Source organism: Vombatus ursinus, unplaced genomic scaffold (assembly GCF_900497805.2).
Source record: "Vombatus ursinus unplaced genomic scaffold, bare-nosed wombat genome assembly UNPS02014812.1, whole genome shotgun sequence".
Taxonomy (NCBI): Eukaryota; Metazoa; Chordata; class Mammalia; order Diprotodontia; family Vombatidae; genus Vombatus; species Vombatus ursinus.
In genome coordinates, this window is record NW_020954590.1 from 87,643,646 (window position 1) to 87,664,848 (window position 21,203).

The following is a 21,203-nucleotide window of genomic DNA, read 5'->3' on the forward strand; positions in this document are numbered from 1 at the left end:
GCTCATTTGACCTTCACAACAACTTTATGATGTAGTTATTATCCTTCTCATTTTATAGATGAAGAAACTGAGGATGACAGGCTAAGTGACTTTCCTGAGTCATAGAGTTACAACGTGTCTGTGGAAAGATTCAAATCCACCTCCTCTTCCTGACTCAAGTCCAATGTCCAAATGAAGTAATATTGCCTCTAGTTGTACAGAAGTTTAAAAATATATGTGGAAAAATAATGCAACCATCTAAGATCAGAGTGTGAAAAGATAAGATTTTATTCATCAAAAGTTAACAGCAACAGGCACATATTAAAATGAGTATGGCAAAGCCTTTACAAATGGCTTTACACTGAAGCTTTCTCCTCCAAAATGGCTGTTGCAACAAACTGTAAACATAATTAATAAACAGTCTTTTACAGTAACAAGGGAAATACAAATGAACTAAAAGAAAGCACCAGTTTCTCTTAAAACTAGGTTACAGTTGTGCTTACTGTACTTAAAACAATTTAAAACAAACTACAAAAATGGAATGTTTTAAGTTTAAAATTAGTTCTTAAATTTTGTCCTAGAAAACATCTCCTTTTCACATCAAAAGGCCCACTGAGGGGTAACATTTCACCAAAGGGAGGAACAAGAAAACAATGCACTTTTTTTTTTTTTCAAATCAAAACAAGAAGTTTGGTCACTTAGCTGTGTGCATAGTTTAAGGCATCTGCAGCAATTTGTTACAGCTTCCAAAACTCCCTCCCCCAAGTGTGGTTGCTCATTAAGTCATCACATTCTAAAAGAATAAATTAAAAGTTTACAGTTTAAATCCTTTCCCACAAGGATAAACACATATTCAAACACAAACATTCTCTCTCTCTCTCTCTCACACACACACACACACATACACACACACACACACACACACACTCTCTCTCTCTCTCTCACTCACTCACCCCTACACTCATCCAAAAGTTTAAAATTCCTTTTTTGCACTCTCACTGCAGCGAAAGGGACACTTGTACCCTTGGTTCTGAAGGACACATTTCCCCATCCCACTATATTTCAGATTGGCAAATACCCTGAGCTGATTATGGTGTTTTTTAAACATTCCAGCTTTTCTTGCATGTGCAGGTTGAGAGTACAGTAGTGAAAACCACATGCAGCATCTTCCCTGCAGAACAGCGAGACAGCTAGGACATTGTTCATCTTCCCACCCTGCCCCCACCTCCCCATCCCACCTCTCAATTCAAAACTGGTATTTCTACTTTAAAAACGAAATTACATTCCCACGCAGCACTGGAGTGAAAACTGGGCTGTATTCTCTGACAAAAGCTCAGTTCCCAGTGCATAAAGTAAAACCATAGCAAATGGGAGACTTGTGTGGCATCCAAATGAGGAGAAAGTCAAACAAAAAGGGGATGTTTGGGTAAAGAGCTGCAGTCTCAGATTTGATCTTAAAAAATCGAGTGGTTCTTTCACAATCATGCTCCAAGGCAAATTTAGAACCCACATTTTTAGAGTCAATTTGTAAACATCAAGTCTTGTCAGAGGCAGCAGAGGCTGGGCACTTCACATTTCCATAGTTTCCATAGTGAGAACTTAGTGGTGGCAGGCCTTCTTTAAATTTTGTCCCATCAGCCTGGTTAAGTTCCGAGAGACCTCTGCTGAAGGAGCCATTTTAAGGCTCATAGTTTTGCTTTGAAAAACACATGCATGTGGCAAATGATGAAATGTCCTCTGTTACTCCTGGAGGATCCTGTCCCTGCTGTGTTTTGCATATTAAAGGGTTCACGCAAAAGTCAACTGAGGCATATGCATATTGCTATATGTTCAGGTTTTGTAACAGAAGGTGGGTTTAAAATATCCATCAAAGGAAATCTTGGAAATAAATAATGCTGGCATCATTCGTTCGGAAACCTCAGCAGACAGGAGTTAAGTTCTTTCACCTCAAGACCCCATTTCACAGCTCGTAAAAAAATCCTCCAAGAGTCTGTCTTGTGCCACCGATTCCAGGCAGGCCAGATGGAGGAGGGGTCACAACAATCGATTTTCCTGAGGTGATAATTCAGAGTCTACTTCTTCAAAGGCAGTGTCCATATCACCACCACCGCTGCATTGTTCTCCTTGCATTCCCTTCCAACTGGCTTTATTGAGTCCCACATGACCAAGCATGGTCTGTGATAGTCTGGTATTTGAAAATCTGGCCCACTCTGCAAATAATGGCTCCACTAGGTATGTCATAAAGCCTTGAAGGGGAGAAAGCAAAAACAAAAACATCAAATATGAATCTATTTTTTACATATTATCTTTTTAAAAATCTGTCAGAAACTTTAAAAAGCCTGATTCAATATTTACCACAGTCTATAATTCCTCAATGAGACTAGTAAGTAAAATTTAATTAAACTTCAAAACAGTTAAAAACAAACACAATTACACCATTCTCACACAGAGAACTCACAACTCAGTTGCCACTGGTCAAAACGTACTTGATCTCTTTCAGGACAGCAGAGTGTGATTTGGGATAGATGGTGGGTTGGACAAAACACTAAAAGCCGAGAACCCAACAAAGTTCTGGCAGGGACTTACAGAGATTCTACAGAAAGAGGTCGTAAGACCATGGTGACAGGGTTGTATAAACAGTGGGAATGGGAGGGCCTACTGAAAATTTTGTTGCGAAGTCTAACTTTTCTTTAGCTTAATTAATACTCCATCACTGATTATATCTATGGTTGATGTTAAGTATTATTCTACTAAAATGGTATGAAAGCATAAGTCCTGATTTTAAAATGCCAAAATCGATGCATTTTGTAAAATCCAAACACTACACTAACAGAAACTAATGTGTATAATAAAGCCAACAGAATACTTTTAAATAAAAAAACTGAAACTAAAAAAATAAGTGTAACTAGTAATCTAATTAATAGCTCTAATTCATTTTCACTGATCCACAAAAGGTTAATGTACAAGTATAAAATTTCAAATTATCCCCTAGCATGCTGAGTGGTCCTCTGCCAACATCTCCCATGTCATACAATTGATTCTAAAGTTCTTCAGAGAGACCCTAAAAAAAGTGTTCTTCTGACCTCCATATGAGTGCCTTCCTTGCATGAATTCTCCATAAAATAGTCTTTTAGGCAAATGTATGTTTGGCATTTGATGAACATGACCAGCCCATCGGAGGTGCACTCTCTGTAGTAGAGTTTGAATGGCTGTGGCTGTTTAGCTTGAGAAAGGACCTCAGTGTCTGGTACCTTATTTTGCCAGGTGATCTTCAGAATGTTCCTAAGATAATTATATGGAAGCAATTCAGTTTCCTGGCATGGTGCTGGTAGATTGTCCAGGTTTTATAGGCATACAACAACGAGGTCAGCATAATGGTTCTGTAGATGTTCAGTATGGTAAATGGTCTAATACCTTTTCTTTCCCATACTTTCCTTCAGAGCCTCACAAACACTGAGCTAGCTCTGGCAATGCATGCATTAACCTCATCATCTATGTGTACATCCTTAGAAAGGATACTGCCAAGTTAAGTGAACTTATCCACAGAATTCAAAATTTCTCCACTTGCTGCAACTGATGGTTCCATGTATGGATGGTAGGGCTGGTGGAAAATCTGTGTTTTCTTAGTGTTAATCGTTAGGCCAAAATTAGTACAAGCAGCAGAGAATCAATCCATACTTCGTTGCATTTTAGCTTCAGAGGTTGCATTGAGTTCACAATCATCTGTGAACAAAAAAAATAATCACACACCAACTCTCCTTCTATGTTAGTCTTGGTTTGTAGCCTTTCCAAGTTAAATAATTTACCATCGGTGCAGCTGCTAACCTTGAGGCTGTGTTCATTCTCAATGAAGGTATCTGACAACAATGCTGAGAACATCATGCTAAAAAGCATGGGAGCAAGCATACCGCCTTGCTTCACTCCACTGGTGACTGGGCAATCATGCCATTATGAAATTGATGTACAAGTACTAATGAACTTCTCCAGGCAACCAAATTTTGATATAATTTTCCATAAGCCCTCACAACTGATAGTATCAAAGAACTTAGCTCAACGAACATTGTGTACAGACCTCTGTTCTGCTCCTGACATTTCTACTAAAGTTGTCAGGCAGCAAATACCATCTCAACCACTCCTTGGCCCTTTCTGAAGCCACACTGGCTCTCAGGTAGATGACCATCTTCCAGATGAAGGATCAACCTATGAAGGAGAACTCTGGCGAGAATCTTGCCAGCAATGATTAAGAGAGTGTGATCGTCACAGGACAATCTATTTCGTTTACCTTTACAGAGATGGACAATGGAGGCATCCTGGAACTTGGGGTGGGGGGGAGATAACTTCCTTTTGCCATATAATCCAGAAAATTTCAGTCAGCTTTTTCAGCCTTTTTTTTTTTTCATATTGTATGACATTTCATTTAGATTCCATGCATGTATTTTCCTGTGTTGCCACAAGGTTGAGATCCATTCTTTCTGGAAACTCCAGCTTCTCACAGACTGCCTCCTTTACAGGTAGGTATTGTCATATTTCATTAGGCTCTATAAAAAGGGCTGGTGGTATGTGCATTAAATTTGCTATTTTGCTCTCTCTTGGAAGTGTATTCTCTTAACATGTAAGTCTTGTTACCCTCATGGTAAAGCCTTCTGTCATTCATCCTGAGGAGCACACCATCAATTCTTAAGAAAAATCTCAACAGCAGGAAAAAGCTAGAAGGTATCATTCTAATTGTCACACTTAAGCTTGAAATTCCATGATCATGAAGTTCATCTTCAAACAACAGAACTTTCTCAAAAAATTTAATCTGTTCCCTGGCTTTCAATTTCTCTGTTATCTATATGATCTGTTGTAGGCACAACCTTTAACTTAAGTGCTTCACTAAGCAATGTTCCTTTGTAAACTGTGGTATAGGTCCAATCATATGGTCTAATAACCTCTTTGGAGTGTTCACCTGCCGCCCTGCTCTCTTGCCATTCTTCAGCACATGCTACCTTAAGCACTCCCTGGTAGCTGTTTACACATTTTAAAGCATCAGTCGCATTGAACTCAATTCCAAAGCCAGAAACATGTTGGATTCTTAAAACGTTGTCTCCAAACATCATTTCAGGAAGAGATGGCCATGTGTAGCTCATCAGCTTATTTCTCCACATTGGCTGACTTCATGACGTGCATCCTGGCTGCTATCAGCTTCCACAGCCCGAAGTACAAGTCCTGGTGACTGCTCTGGATCATCATGGCCACGGTGGCGGTGCAGAACCAATGCAAGCGGTGGTGGAGGCCTCCCTTCTCCCCAACCCCTACTTCCCCCTCATCCCCAGCCCCGCTCTGCTCCACCCCAGCCTGGCCCCCAGTCAGCTTTTGTATGAGCAGTGGACCCTCTGCCTTGTAAATCTCAGCTGGAATAGAATCAGCACCAGGTGCTTTGCCATGGAGACGAACCTAATGGCATTCAAAAATCTCTTCTTCAGCTGGAAATTCAGCTAGAGAGGGACTGACTTCAATCTGAGGTAAATGGTCAATGGCTTCAGCATTGATTGATGATGATCTATTGAGAACACCACAGAAGTCTTCAGCCCAAATCTCCAGGATTATGTCCTTATCACTAATCAATGTGGCTCCATCAGCACTGAGTAATTCATATGCACCACATGTCTTTGGCCCATAAACAGCCTCCAGGGCATCATAAAAGTGCTTTGGATCTAGTTACTATCAGCATAAAACGGAATTTCATCTGCCTTCTTACTGAGCCAAGAATCCCGCAAATCTCTAAACTTCACCTGCATTTTACTTTTGTTGGAGTTAAATGCTTCCTTCTTAGGGACAGATGGTATCCTGCTGGTAAACCCTGTCGCGTTCTCATTTTTCATTTAGCAGCTTCTTAATTTCCCCTCATTTTCATCAAACCAATCTTGATGTTTGTGAGTGTTCTGACCCAGATGAGTAAATGCAGTGCTATACACCAATCTCTGAAAGATTCCCTCTAGAATTTCTAATACGATATTGAATAATACTGATGATAATGGACATCCTTGTTTTATTCTTGAACTTACTGGGAAGGCTTCCAGCTTATCCCCATTACAGATAATACTTGTTGATGGTTTTAGGTAGACATTTCTTATTATTTTAAGGAAAAAATCAACTTATACCTATGTTTTCAAGTGTTTTTTAATAGGAATAAGTGTTGTATTTTGTCAAAAGCCTTTTCTGAATCTATTGAACCTATATTTTTGTTATTGATGTAATAAATTATGTTAATAGTTTTTCTTATATTGAACCAGCCCTCCATTCTTGGCATAAATCCCACTTGGTCAAAACGTATAAGCTTTGTTATATATAGTTGCAGTCTCCCACCTAGTATTTTATCTCAACATTGAGAGAAATGATTATTTCTCTCTCATATTAATAATCAATTATTGGTTTAGGACCAGGATTTTTTTCAGAATCCTGGAGGTTGTTGAATCTCTGAAGGACATCGCTGAAAATGAGATTAAATGTTCTCAATCTTGCTCAGACCCCACCCAACCATACAAGGTGGGGAAGCTCATTGTGCTCTATACTGGTACGGTGGGAATAAATTCTTTGATTAGACTACCCAAGGTTGGGCAATTTAGGCATAAATGACATATTTAAAGTTATACCCCCCAGTGCCTCATTAGAATAGGACCACATCTCTGTAATATTCATTCCTTCTCATTAACTATTAACCAATCAGTTGATTGGCTATTTGATAGTTGATCAACTATTAACCAAGAGTTAATTGCCACCCTCACTAACACCCACTCTTCTAAGGGCACATAAACTGTGAAGCCCACTGTCTTGATTCATCTTTGGCATTTGAGAGTGTCACTGACCCCTTTTATTGGTAATATGCTACCATTATTAATAAAATGATTACCCACAAATTATATCTCTTCAATTTTTTAAATGTCACAACAGTAGTGAAATTGGTTTATAACTTCCTTCTCTGTTTTTGTTCTTCCTGGTTTAGGGATCAGCACCATATTTATTTCATAAAAGGAGTCTGGTGAGACCCCTTCTTGTCTGTTATTCCAAATAATTTTGTTAATATTGGAATTAGTTGATCTTTAAATGTTTGGTAAAATTCACTTGCAAATCCATCTGGTCCTGATGCCCTTTTTTGGGAAGCTCATTTATGGCCTTTTCAATTTCTTTTTCTAAATTAACTTGATTTATATATTCCCTTTCCTCTTCCGTTGATCTGGGAAATTTATGTTTTTGCAAGTACTCTCCCATTTCACTTAAATTGTTATATTTATTGGCATATAAATGGGCAAAATACTCCTAATAATTGCTTTAATATCATCTTCATTAGTGATGTATTCACCTTTTCATTTCTGACACTACGGATTTGATTTTTTTTCTCTCTTTTTAAAAATCACATTAACTAATGGTTTATCTATTTTATTAGTTTTTTCATAAAACCAACTCTTAGTTTATTAATTCAATGGTTTTCTCACATATAATTTTATTAATCTCACCTTTAATTTTCAGGATTTCCAATTTTGTGTTTAATTGGCAATTGCCTCCCTAATCTGCACACCTTTCTAAAAGTCTCTCTCTTATCCTATCCCCTTGCCCTATTTTTTAATCCATACACCCTTCTAAGAACCACCACCCCACACTATCCTCTTGCCTGCTCTATTTCTCTCTAAGTTAAGAAGACTCCTCTACCCTATTAAATATATATGGTTGTTCCCTCTTTAACCCAGTTCCAATGAGAATTAAGGTTTCTATACTACCCACCCTCCACTTCATCTTCCCCTTCACTATAACAGTTCTTCCACTCACACTTCTTTTGTATGAGATAATTTGCTCCATTTTACCTCTCCCTATCCAATTTTATTTTTTAGGATTACTCCTTCATCAACTCAAGCCCAAGATTTCTATATATACTCTTTCAAACTACCCTAGTAATGGTAATACTCTTAAGAGTAACAAATATCATTTTTTCCCATATAACAAATAATCAGGTTAACCTTATTAAGTCCCTTATAACTCAGTCTTTCTTGTCTACCTTATGTTTCTCTTGATTCTTATAAGTCAAATTTTCTTTTCAGTTCTGGTCTTTTCCTCAAGAATACCTGGAAGTCCTTTTGTTCATTAAATATCCATTTTTTTTTCCTCTTGCAGGATTACACACAGCTTTGCTGGGTAGGTTCTTCTTGGTTATAAACTCAGTTCCTTTGCTCTTCAGAATATTATATTTCACACCCTTAAGTCTTTTAATGTAGAAGTTGCTAAATCTTATGTCATCCTGACTCTAGCTCCACAGTATTTAAATTGTTTCTCATTGCTTGTAATATTTTTTCCTTGACCTAGGAGCTTTGAGACTTAGCTATAATGTCCTTGTGAATTTTCATTTTGGAATCTTTTCAGGCAGCAATCAGTTGTTTTCTTCAATTTCTATTTTACCCTCTAGTTCTAGAACATCATGGCAATTTTCTTTAATAATTTCTTGAAATATACTGTCTAGTTAGATTATTATTATTATTATTATTTTTAAAATAACTTCCAGGTTGTTTGACAATTCTTATATTCTCTCTCCTTGAACTGTTTTCCGGATCAGTTGTTTTTCTAATGAGATGTTTCACATTGTCTTCTATTTTTTCATTCCTTTGATTTTGTTTTATTATTTCTTCATGTCTTATGAAGTCACAAGCATCCCCCCTTGCCCAATTCTAATTTTTAAGCAGTTTTCCCGCTTGGTAAGTTTTGGGGTCTCTTTTTTCAATTGGCTGACTTTTTAAGTAACTTTCTTGCTTTTCTTGCATTATTTTTATTTCTTTTCTCAATTTTTTCTCAACCTATCTTATTTGATTTTTAAAGTCCTTTTCAAGCTCTTCCAAAAACTCTTTGGGCTGGTGACCACTTTATATTTTTCTTTGAAGCTTTACAAGAAACTATTTTTCCTTCTTTCAAGTCTGAACTCTGATCTTCTCTATCACCATAGTGGCTATCTATAGTCAAGTTCTTTCTCTCTTTCTCACTCATTTTTTAAAATGACTTATTTCTTGGCTGTTAACTTTATGTTAGATTTGGGCTTTGCTTCTAGGTGTGGGGATAACATCTCAGGCTTCAGGTTTTTCATGTTCTTGTTTACTGAGCTCCATCTGGGGGGCTCTGACCTCCTGCTTCTTTTGGTGTTCTATAATTCAAGACCAGGTATAGTCACTGCTCCTCCAGCTCATGCCTTGATCTATGAGTGACCGTAGGTACTCCTCTCTACTCCTGAGCCTCAACCAGAGCCCCCAGCACAGCTGCCACCACAACAGCTTCTGTCCCCTGAAGACTCTCAGGCAGCTCCAGCTTGCTTAGCTGCCCTGGAACCAAAAACTGAAACCAGGGACTCTGCTCTGAGAGTCTCTACAACCAGCAGGGTCCCTGCCCCTCTGTGACCACATTCACCAGTATTTGCTTGCTCCTCCTTGCCCTTACCCACAGGTTGAGACCCTTATCCAGAGGTTAAGACCCTTGTCTATTCAGTGCTTGTTCCTGGGCCCTCTGTCCAGCACCAGCAGAGGCCCTTGCAATCTTTTTTTGATACTGTCTATGGGATGAAAGCTCCCAAAACTAAGGCTACAGCTGCCCCAGCTGCCCCAGGGCTTGCTACTTATTGACTCAGCAGTATCTGCCTAGAGGCATCTGAACTTCCCTCCCATCAGACCACGACCCTAAGAGGTCAGATCTTTCCTAATGTCCTCTTAAGTTGTCTTAGGCTGGAGGACTGCTTTACCCTTTTAATTATTTCTGCCACTCTAAAATTTACTTTGAGGCATTATTTTAAGTTATGTGTTGGGGAGAATTTGGGAAAGCCATGTAGTTTCCTGCTTTATCCCACCATCTTCCCATAATTCTCTCTGAAAAATAGATTTTTTAGAAATGAAAGGGGTCATTTTTGTTTTACCAGCCGACTTAACCACTGTTGCAAAGTGACCACTACTGAGATGTACATGGTGGTCTTTTAGGCTGTACTTGCCTAAACTAGGTATTATTTTTTTTCTCCTTCATAGCAAACCAAATAAATTAACATGAAGTAAAATAAAAATGCTGGAAAATATTTTAATAGAATAAGACAATACTGAAGGTTATATTTCAAAGATATTTATCTTGAAAAAATGAAAATGAAAGCAAGTAATGACATTTTTCTAAAAAACAACACAAAATATATACACTTACCAATCTGAATGTTGGCAATTGATTCTGTCTGCCGATCACACAGCGGACTCACACTCAAATGATATTTTTTTTCAATATCTCCTACACAGGAAAAAAATGATAAAGATAAGAGAATAGTCTGTTTCTCCAACAGTAAAACATTGTCTCTGATATCCTTCTCAGATTTAAGATTTGATACTATGAGTCAGTAGATGTAAATGATTTCATTATATCAGAATCATTCAATGCTAGAAATGGAAAGTACACCACAGAAAGCATTTTATAGACAATATAATACTCTTAAGAGATTAAAAAATTTCCCAAGGCATGCAACTGAATTAGTAATAATGGTGGGATTAGAACTCAGGTTTTCTGGCTCCCAGATGAAACGCTATCACAACACTTGCCTACTTACATGTTTGTAAAATTACAGACTTAGTATTGCCTGTAAACTCTATGAACACAGAACAAGATGTCTACTAATCCTTCCATGAATTAATTTTGAGCTGGTTTAAAAAAATTATTCAGTCTCTGAAGACTAAGTTAGCATCCTGTCAAATGAAGAAGCTGAAAGATTTACTGTATATTCACTACTTAATAAGTAATTTCATCAAAGTGGAAATTCTTGAAAATAATGCAGATCACAGTATATCTTTACCTCATCCTGTTCGATTTTTATCTATGTTATTTTGTCCATGTATTTCCACATGTGATACAGTCAACACGCAGGAGGGTTTCATCTATTTCTTTTAACATTCGATGTGTACCAGTGCAGCATTCAAGCTATTTCTTGCTCTTGCTACATAACCAGACCACCTCCTTCTCCCACCATTAAAAGAAGTGTGGCAAAAGGGGTAGTTCTGAACTTGGAGTCAAAAAAGACCTGGATTCAAATCCTATCTCTGGCACTTCCTATACAACCATTTACAATCACTTCATCTCTCTGAGTCTTAGTTTCCTTGTCTGCAAAACGAGGACTACTGTGAGGATAAAATGAGTTAACACATCAAACATTTTACAAATTTTAAAATGCTAGACAAATGTCTATTATTACCACAAATTTCATGTAGGATACATTTTGTGTCCCTTCTTTTGAACAAATCATTATTAGTAATATGCTACTGCAATATTCTATTTATGCTCATTACATGCTTCTCCATAGCCCTCTTTTAGGTCACTCAAAATTTTAACTTGTTGAGAATGTAGGAGAACAGTTTATGATCTATTACTGATAATAACACTGGGAGAATACTGGTATTTATCAAATAGATTTGTGTCAGAGTAGTTTAGGATTGTTAAAAACACTATGTAATCTCCCCAAAGCAGTCCAAGTTGTTCCTTTCTTCTAATCAATTCCAGGTTCAGTTCACTATCCATCCACAGAGGATGTCTAAGACATATATACTAGTAGACTAACTCAAGGGACTGCCCATCCAAATGCGTATCAGAAACTGAACAATAAGCAGTCTTCATCCTTTTAGTTTGCTCTGTGTGGATCGTTCAACTTATCCTTCCTGTGGTGGCAAATGTTACTGAAGACTCTATATTATTCTGGGGCTTTTGTGCAATGCCATCTGCAAAGAGAAACATCTAGATGATCTTAACATCTACAGAGGATGTCTTTTATATTTGGTCTCTGCAGCTCATCTTGTGTGACAATAGTGAGTCCTTTTGGTGGGCATGTTTTCTCCACATTTTATGACCTTCTTGATATTGGTAAACGGCAGATCTTTGATTTTTTTGTGTCAAGGAATTTTGTAAGATCTTAACATATTCATCAGTCATCTTACTCGAAAGAACCTTTAAGACCATATTTTATATTACAGTCAAATACATTTTTTTTAAAGCAGTCAACCAATGTATACAGCAGGATCTTATAAATAATGTAGTCTGCTGCAGAACACTTTTTCCTATTCCCTTTTCATATTTCCATGTCACATGTACTACTGAAAACTACACATTCTGTAAGTAACTGAATCCATAGCCTCTTCATCTGATACCCAAACTGAGTGAATGAGTTGTAATGTACATCTACCTTGATGGAAGAATTCTTCTGTGACTTTTTCACTCCACTGCTTGCTTAGTTCCCAGGTCCGGCAAGGGTTGCATATATCAGCACACTTCAAAGCCATCTAGACAATACAACAACTATTATAATCATTACGTACAAAAATAAAATACTTCCATTTTCATTGTAGAGTATAAAATGTTCCCGTTAATTTCTCCAGTACTAAAATTAAAAACCACCATTACATTATGCATAGTTATTACAAAATAAAAAACTCATTATCTTTTACTTTCTGAGATGATGCCGACTATATTTATGTGTGCAGGAAAATGGCTAAAATGTCTCTATAAACTTCAAGTCTTTCAATATTAAGTATCAGTGCAGGATTTCTAATAAGCATCAGTTGGGATTAGATTGGCCTTTGCAAAGTTGTTTTAATTTTACAGGTTGACCTCTTGGAGTGCTGACTTCACCATGCTGATGTTCATAAAAGCCTCTTCAGGTTTCTTGAAAAATATACCTTTCATCATTTCCTTCAACACTGTAGTATTCATCAAATGCATATTCTATAATTTATTCAGCAAGTTCCCAACTAACAGACACCACCTAAGTTTGCAGTTCTTTGTTTTTATAAAAAGAGCACTGCCATAACAACTTTTGCACAAAAGTGTTCTTTTCTTCTTTCCTTGACCTATAGGCCTACTCATGGCTAGTTCCAACAGCTGTAGTTTAATGACTCTGGGGGCGTGGTTACAGTCTACTTTCTAAAATGACTGGACCAATTCACAGCTCTACCAACAGTGCATTAATGTGCTTATTTTCCCTCAGCTCTCCTAACAAGTGTAATTTTTCTTTTTGGTCATTTTGCCCAACAGATGGGTATTGAAGAATCTTTTCATGCAGCTATTGATAGCTTGAATTTCTTCACTGGAATACTGCCCATTCATATTGTCTGATCATGGTAAAGTTGGAGAATGGCTCTTATTCTTATAAATTTGAGTCACTTAAAAATCTTGGAAACGAGATCTTTATAAAAAAAAAACTGCACAAAAACTTCCTTGTTTCCCTTGTAATTTCAGATGCATTAGGTTTTGCTTATACAAAAACTTTTAGATTTTATGTATTTAAAATTGTCCATTTTACCTCTTGTGATCCTCCCAGCCCCTTGTGTGGTCATGAACTCTTCCTCTATCTATAAATCCAAAAGACACTTTCTTCCTTGCTCAAAGTAATTTGTCTATGATGACACCCATTTTATTTAAATCATGTTGAGTTTGCCTTGGTATTCAGTGTGAGATGTTGCTCTATACCTAGTTTAGGCCAGATTCCTTTCTAGTTTTCCTTGCAGTGTTTGTCAAAGAGCCCTTAACTCCTCAGTAGCTGAGGGATTTGAAATTATCAAGCACTAGGCTATTAGGTTGGTTTGTTGGTCTGCTGGGTACCAAATCTTTTCCAGTGATTGACTTCTCTGTTTCTTAACCATTACCAAATTTTGATGAAGTTTCATAGTCTAGTTTGAAATCTGGTACTGCTAGTCTCCATTCCTTTCCACCTTTTTTTTTTCATATTCTCCCTTTAAATCTTGATCCTTTGTTCCTTCAGATGAATTTTTTACTTTTTTTCCTAGCTCCATAACTGTTTAGTAGTTTGAGCACTAAACAAATTGATTTAGGTAGTATTGTCATTTTTATTATATTGGCTGGCACAAGAACAATTAATATCTGTTCAGTTACTCAGTTCTGTCTTTACTTCTGTAAAGATTGTTTTGTAGTATCATTCATTTAGTTCCTGCATATGTCTTTTTAAGAAGACTCCCAAGTATTTTATATACTAATTTTGAATAGAATTTTTCCTTTTGTCTCTTCTTGCTAGTTTGCATTACTAATATACAGAAATGTGGCTGATTTATGTGAGTTTATTTTACATCCTACAACTTTATTGATGTTATTAATCAGTTCAATTTTTTAAAAACTATCTAAGATTCTCTAAGTAAACCATTATCTATAAAATATCATCTACAAAAAGCCATAACTTTGCATCATCAGTGCCTATGTTTATTTTTCTCATGTCTTTTCTCTTCTTACTATAGCTAGCATTTCTATTCTCATGTTAAATAGTAATGGTGAGATGGACATCATCACTTTAACCTTTATCTTATTGGAAAAAACTCCTTTCATATGTGTTTATGTTACACACACACACACACACACACACACACACACACACACACACACACACCCCTTGCCAAGTTTTTGATAAATATTACTATGCTGAGGAAAAAATCTACTTAGTCCTACGTTTTTTAGTATTTGCAACAGAAGTATTAGATTTTATCAAAAGCTTTCCCTGCATCTACTGATATAATCATGTGGTTTTAAATTATTTTAATTATTATCCATTATGTTTACAGTTTTCTTTACATTGAACCAAACTTTTCTCCTTGGTATAAATCCAACCAGTTTATAGCGCATACTCTTAATCAAATGAGATAATAATGGTGCCTAGGCCATAGTATGTTCTATATAAAAGTCAGCTATCATTATTGTAGTTTATTTGCCAAAATTGTATCTAACATTTTTGTATCAAAATTTATTAGAAACATTGGTCTACACTTTTCTTTCTCAGCTTTGTCTCTCCCTAGTTTAGGTATGAAGACCCTACTTGTATCATAAGAGGAGTTAATTTATTGTTTTTGCGAACAGTTTATGTAATAATGGAATTAATTGTTCTCTTGAGTATTTGACAGGATTCATTTGTAAATTCATCTGATATTAGACTTATTTTTCCTTTGAGAATAATTTATATTCTTCTATTTTTTCATTTGTGACTGTTTATTTTTCTTTTTTTCTGAGAGTAAGTTAAGTAACCAATTCCTTTATTGATTATTCTGGGTATTTGATATCTTCATAAATATTCATCCATTTTATCGTTTTGTTGGCACGTGAGTGGGTAAAGTAGGTTCTGATAGTTTCCTTTATTTCTCCTTCAACTGTGGTGAATTCTACTTTCTAATTTTTATAACACTATATGGTCTTGCTATCAGATTATTTTTGCCACATTAGCTAATTCTCAATTTATTTCATTCCTTAAAAAAAAGAAACTCCTACTTTTATTTACCAACTTAATTTTTTACTTTCAATTTTAAGTTCTTCTTTCATTTTCAGTATTTCTACTTTGTTGCTTTTTTTTTAGTTGCATACCCAATTAGTTGATTTTTTTTTCTTTCGTCGATGAAAATATTTAGACATAAATTTCCCCCATAGGATTGCTTTAGCTGTGTCCCACAAGTAGTTGTGTTATTATTGTAATTTTCTTTGATGAAATTTTATATTACCTCTATGATTTGTTCTTTGATCCATTAATTGTTTAAGATTAAGTTATGTAGCACAACAACTCTTTAAGATCATCTCTAAATTGATACCTGTTTTGGTAGACAGGACACTATAAAACATCTTTAATTTCATTATTTTTCTAATACAGTGTAAGTAAATTAATTCAGAAAGTACTGTCATTTTTGTTAACTGGTTCAGCTTAACAATAAGCAATTACAATTTCTCCACATTTATGTCTATTTTTATTTTTATAAAGAGTATTTTGTAGTTTCATTCATATAGTTCTTGTGTGTGTTGCTGGTGGGCTCCCAAGTATTTTATACAGTTTTAGGTTATTTTAAGTTTCTATTTCTATCTCTTCTAACTGGATTTTGTTGGTAATATAAGAGATACTGATCATTTATATGGCTTCGTTTTATACCTAGCAACTTTCCTGATTTTAATTAACTTTAGTTGACTCTCTAAGTAAAGCAACACACCATCCGCAAATAACTAAGTTTTGTTTCATTGCTGTACTATGCTTGTTCTCAATTTCTCTTTCTTCTCTTACTGATTTATCTATTATTTCTGGCATTATATCAAACAGCAGTAGTGATACTGAATATATCCTTGTTTTATTCTTTATCTTATTGGAAAGGCATGTAAGTTAACATATGATACTGGTTCTTGGTTTTAAATAGATACTACTTAGCATATTAATGAAAGGTCTAAAACAAAGGTCTGTGTTTTCTAGTTTTTTGTTGTTGTTGTTGCTGTTGTTGTTTTTACAAAAATGGCAATTGTATTTTGTCAAAACTTTTTTGCATCTCATGACATGATTTTTCTGGTTCATGTATTAATAATGTGTACAGCCCATTTCTGATTCAGAAATAAAGCTAAAATTAAGTCAGCTAATTCTATCAATTTTTAAGATTCTAACCTGAGACTGAAGATTTTCTTCAAAGAGTTTTTCCCTTAGAGCACTTTATCAGAAATTTTCAGATAAAATACTTTAAAATAACTTTAAACACTTTAAAATAACAGCACTGAGTATTTCCTAGTTGTTATTTGATGCATTAAGATATAAACTGATTCATCTTCATTGACTTGAGTGTTTATTAGATGTGGATATACATATATCCCTTTTTTTTTAATGAAAAGGCTTTATTGCTATAGATCTTAAATCAATTCTACCTTAAGCATAGCTGATATTTATATCCACAAAATGCTACTATACTTCATTTCACTTGCTACAGTAAACCTAAGAAGTAGGTTTCATGTTACAAATGAGGGAACTATGTTTCATAAAGGTTAAGTGACTTGCATATGGTCAAATAGGTTCTAAATGTAGGAAGTGGCATTTGAACCTACATGCCTCCTGATTCCAGGCCAAGAATTCTTTTCACTACACTGCACCACCTCTCATTGCTTCTAATATACAACCAAATAATGTGAATATAACTTCTCTCCATGGAAGTCATAGCACTTTTATTCTCCAAGGCACAGGAGTTAGCTTAACTTGGTTCTGAGAGGGCACAAATCCAGCCCTGTCCACCACCTCTAATGAAGCACAGAGAGAAGGAAGTTCAGTGATCTACTCCAGCTTTCACTCCCTGGGGTTCTACCAAATAAGCTACTGCCAGGAAACCCTGTGGAAAAAAAGGAAGGAAAGAAAGAATAGAAGGCAGGAAACAGAGGAAGGAGAGCTTGAGCTCCTACTTTCTCCCTCTCAGACTCGCTACACTGAAAGGAAGGGAACATTCACCAGGGAGCTGCAGTTAGAGTCCTTAAGGAACAGAGATGGGAGAGGAGTAAATAAGGAATACGTAAAAGCAACAGAAATTAACAGTGGCTGTCTTTGTGCCTCTGTGACAGAAACAGGGAAAAATTTTATATCTATGTCTATATATGTGAGAGTTTCCTTCCATATTACCTGGTTTCTAATAGGCAATATTGCTGCCAAAGTAACATTTAATCATCTAAATATATTTCAGCGCTGGAAATCATGTAGGCCTATGTAAATTAGTGGGTCTTAGTACTTGAAGAACGTGAATGAATGTGAAAGTAAGGATAGTGGAGAAAGGAAAGTATTAGGTTCCCCCTCCATTCTATTCACATCTTTTTTCTCTTCCTTCCTCTAGAGGTACAAATTTAAAAGGTGCATTACATTCATCTTTTATACACAAGGAATAAATATTTGTTTTTAAAGTATGGCGTAGGGGCACAGCCAAGATGGCGGTGTAAAAGCAATGACTTGCTTGAGCTCTTCCCCAAACCCCTCCAAATACCTGTAAAAAATGGCTTTAAACAAATTCTAAAGGAACAGAACCTACAAAAAGACAGAGTGAAACAAATCTCCAGCCAAAGACAACCTGGATGGTTGATTGGAAAGGTCTATCATGCTGGGCAGGGAGAGGAATGCAGCTCAGCTTGGATGCGCAGGCAAAACAGGCCTCAGCGAAACTGGAGCAGGCCTCAGAGGACTGAATCATGGGCAGCTGTGGCAGTTTCCAGACTTCTCAACCCATAAACGCCAAAGAAACTTAGAAGTTCAGTAGGAAAAGTCCATGACTGCAGTGAGAGAGAAGCTCAGTCCCAGCCCCAGTCCCTGGTGCAGCCCCAAGGTGGTGGCTGCTTCCAGAGCTCTCGGCTCACAGACTGAGGGGGAAATGGAGTAGCTGATCACAGAGGGATTGCAGGGATCTCTTTGCTAGTGCTGAGGCAGTATTCTCTTGCTTTGCCCATGTCTGGATCTGGGTGGCGGTCTTGGGGCAAGGAGGAGTGCTGGCATGGTGGAGCTTGTAGTGGCAGTGGAGAGGGAATCCTCCTCACAGTTCCAAGGCAGAAAAGAGTGCTTGTGGTCACTCATAGACCAGAGCACAGGCCAGAAAAGGAGTAAACACCTTGCCCTTGTTCATACCACCTTAGAAGAGCTGAAAATTTAGAGGTCCCTAGAAGTATTTCTGAAAACAGCTACATGAAATCCCTGAAGCTTGGGACAGTGCATTCTCCACACTGGAAGCAGACCCCTATCTTTACAAAGAGTTTATAACTAAAGTAATTGGCTGTGATTATGAGAAAACTGTGCAAAAAAAGTTGTATCATAGAATCTTTCTTTGGTAACAAAGAAGATCAAAACATGCAACCAGAAAAAAGTGACAACAAAGTCAAAGCTCCTACATCCAAAACCTCCAAGAAAAATATGAATTGGTCCCAGACCATGGAAGAGCTCAAAAAGGATTTTGAGAAGCAAGTAAGAGAAGTAGAGGGAAAAATGGGAAGAGAAATGACAGTGATGCAAGAAAATCATGAAAAACAAGTCAACAAAAATACTGAAGAAAATAACATCTTAAAAAATAGCCTAACCCAAATAGCAAAAGAGGTCCAAAAAGTCAATGAGGAGAAGAATGCCTTAAAAAGCAGAATTGGCCAAATGGAAAAGGAAGTTCAAAAGCTCACTGAAGAAAATACTTCCTTAAAAGTTAGAATGGAGCAATTGGAAGCTAGTGACTTTATAAGAAATCAAGACATTGTAAAACAAAACCAAAAGAATGAAAAAATAGAAAACAATGGGGAATATCTCACTGGAAAAACAACTGACCTGGAAAATAGATCCAGGAGAGAGAATTTAAAAATTATTGGACTATCTGAAAGCCATGATCAAAAAAAGAGCCTAGACATCATCTTTCAAGAAATGATCAAGGAAAACTGCCCTGATATTTCAGAACCAGAGGGCAAAATAGAAATTGAAAGAATCCACTGATCTCTTCCTGAAAGAGATCCCCAAAGGAGAAGTCCTAGGAATATTGTAGCCAAATTCCAGAGTTCCCAGGTCAAGGAGAAAATGTTACAAGCAGCCAGAAAGAAACAATTCAAGTATTGTGGAAACACAATCAGGATAACACAAGATTTAGCAACTTCTACATTAAGGGACCACAGGGCTTAGAATATAATATTCCAGAGGGCAAAGAAGACAGGATTACAACCAAGAATCACCTACCCAGCAAAATTGAGTATAATCCTTCAAGGGAAAAAATGGACATTCAGTGAAATAGAGTACTTTCAAGCATTCTTGATGAAAAGACCAGAACTGAATAGAAAATTTGACTTTCAAATACAAGACTCAGCTGAAACATGAAGAGGTAAACAGAAAAGAGAAATCATAAGGGACTTATTAAGGTTGAACTGTTTACATTCCTGAATGGAAAGATCATATTTGTAACTCATGAGACCTTTGTCAGTATTAGGGTAGTTGAACGGAAAAAATTATATGTATGTATATCTAGATAGATAGATAAATAGAGGGCACAGGGTGAGTTGAAGATGAAGGGGTGATATCTGGAGGGGTGAGAGTGGATTATACTGGGAGGAGAAAGGCAGAGGTAGAATGGGGTAAATTATCTCACATAAAACAGACAAGAAAAGGCTTTTACAGTGGAGGGGAAATGGGGGAAGGTGAGAGGGAATGATTGAATCTTATTTTCATTGTATTTGGCTTAAGGAAGGAATAACATACACACTCAATTGGGTATGGAAAGTTATCTTACCCTACAGGAAAATAGGAGGGAAGGGGATAAGAGAGCGGGGGGATGATAGAGAGGAGGGCAGACTGGGGGAGGGGGTAATCAGAAGTAAATACTTCTAAGGAGAAACAGAGTTAAAAGAGAGAATAGAATAAATGGGGGGGTGGGATAGCATGAAGGGAAATATACTCAGTTTTTCACAACATGAGCACTATGGAAGTATTTTGCATGACTATATATGTATAACCAGTATCGAGTTGCTTGTCTTCTCAATGAGGGTGGATGGGGAGGGAGGAAGGGAGAAAATTTGGAACCCAAAGTTCTAAAAACAAATATTAAAAACTGTTTTCACATGCAACTGGAAAATAAGATACACAGGCAACGGGGTATACAACTCTATCCTGCCCTAGAGGAAAACTGAACGGGAAGGGGATAAGAGAAGGGGGGTGACAGAAGGGAGGCAGATTAGGGGAAGGGGTGTTCAGAATGCACATCATCTTGGGATGGGGGGAGGGATGAGATGGGGAGAAAATTTGGAACTCATAATCTTGTGGAAGTAAATGTTGAAAACTAAAAATAAATAAATAAAAATCGGAAAAAAAAATAAAGTATGGAATAGTTGGAGTTGGTAGACTCAAAAATGTCAGGTTGATTCTGTTTTCATATGCATCTGCAAGGCAGTTTCATTAAAATAGTATTAATCAAATACTAATCGTTCTGCTTTTCAAAAACATTATTACAATATAGTATATAGTTTTCTGCTGTTCTGACAGTAAACAGTATACTCAGATTTTAAACAAAAATAAGAATATAATCATACATAATCAACTTAAGGGGATATCTTAAAAATAATACTGTAATACATTAAAAGATGATATTATAGTCAAAGGTACCTCCTGCTAGCAACTTATAAACATTAAACTCATAGCACTGCCTCAGGATTTATGCATCACTAGAATACCAGTCTGATATTAACATTTTATTTTTATTCTGAAATCTCTCTACATGACATGCATTAGAAATACAAGTTTTGTAAGTCAGTGTCACCTGTAAAATGAAATGTCGGTGATTGGGATCTTCTAAACATAAATCTCCTTTGTCCAAATGGGATCTAAACAATGACAGATATTCATTTTGTCGACTAATGTCCGTGGCTAGAATCAAAGCACCTATCTGGTTTTCCATCTGTTGCCTGGAATGAGAAAAATA

The 21,203-nt window shown here is 36.5% G+C and overlaps 1 protein-coding gene and 1 pseudogene across 3 annotated transcripts in view; both read right to left on the bottom strand.

Annotated features, from left to right (window-relative positions):
• Window positions 1-243: 243 nt before the first annotated feature.
• The window catches only part of LOC114054206 (high affinity cAMP-specific 3',5'-cyclic phosphodiesterase 7A), a 141,220-nt gene continuing 120,260 nt past the window's right edge, over window positions 244-21,203 (bottom strand). For all 3 annotated transcript variants that reach the window (XM_027877377.1, XM_027877375.1, XM_027877376.1), the window contains 4 exons: window positions 21,042-21,186; window positions 12,188-12,284; window positions 10,174-10,254; window positions 244-2,225 (listed from right to left, as the gene is read on the bottom strand). In XM_027877377.1, coding sequence (XP_027733178.1) covers window positions 2,014-2,225; window positions 10,174-10,254; window positions 12,188-12,284; window positions 21,042-21,186 — 535 coding nt within the window. In that variant the 3' untranslated portion in view covers window positions 244-2,013. The remainder of the gene's footprint in view (window positions 2,226-10,173; window positions 10,255-12,187; window positions 12,285-21,041; window positions 21,187-21,203) is intronic.
• LOC114054207 lies at window positions 4,381-5,211 on the bottom strand (annotated as a pseudogene).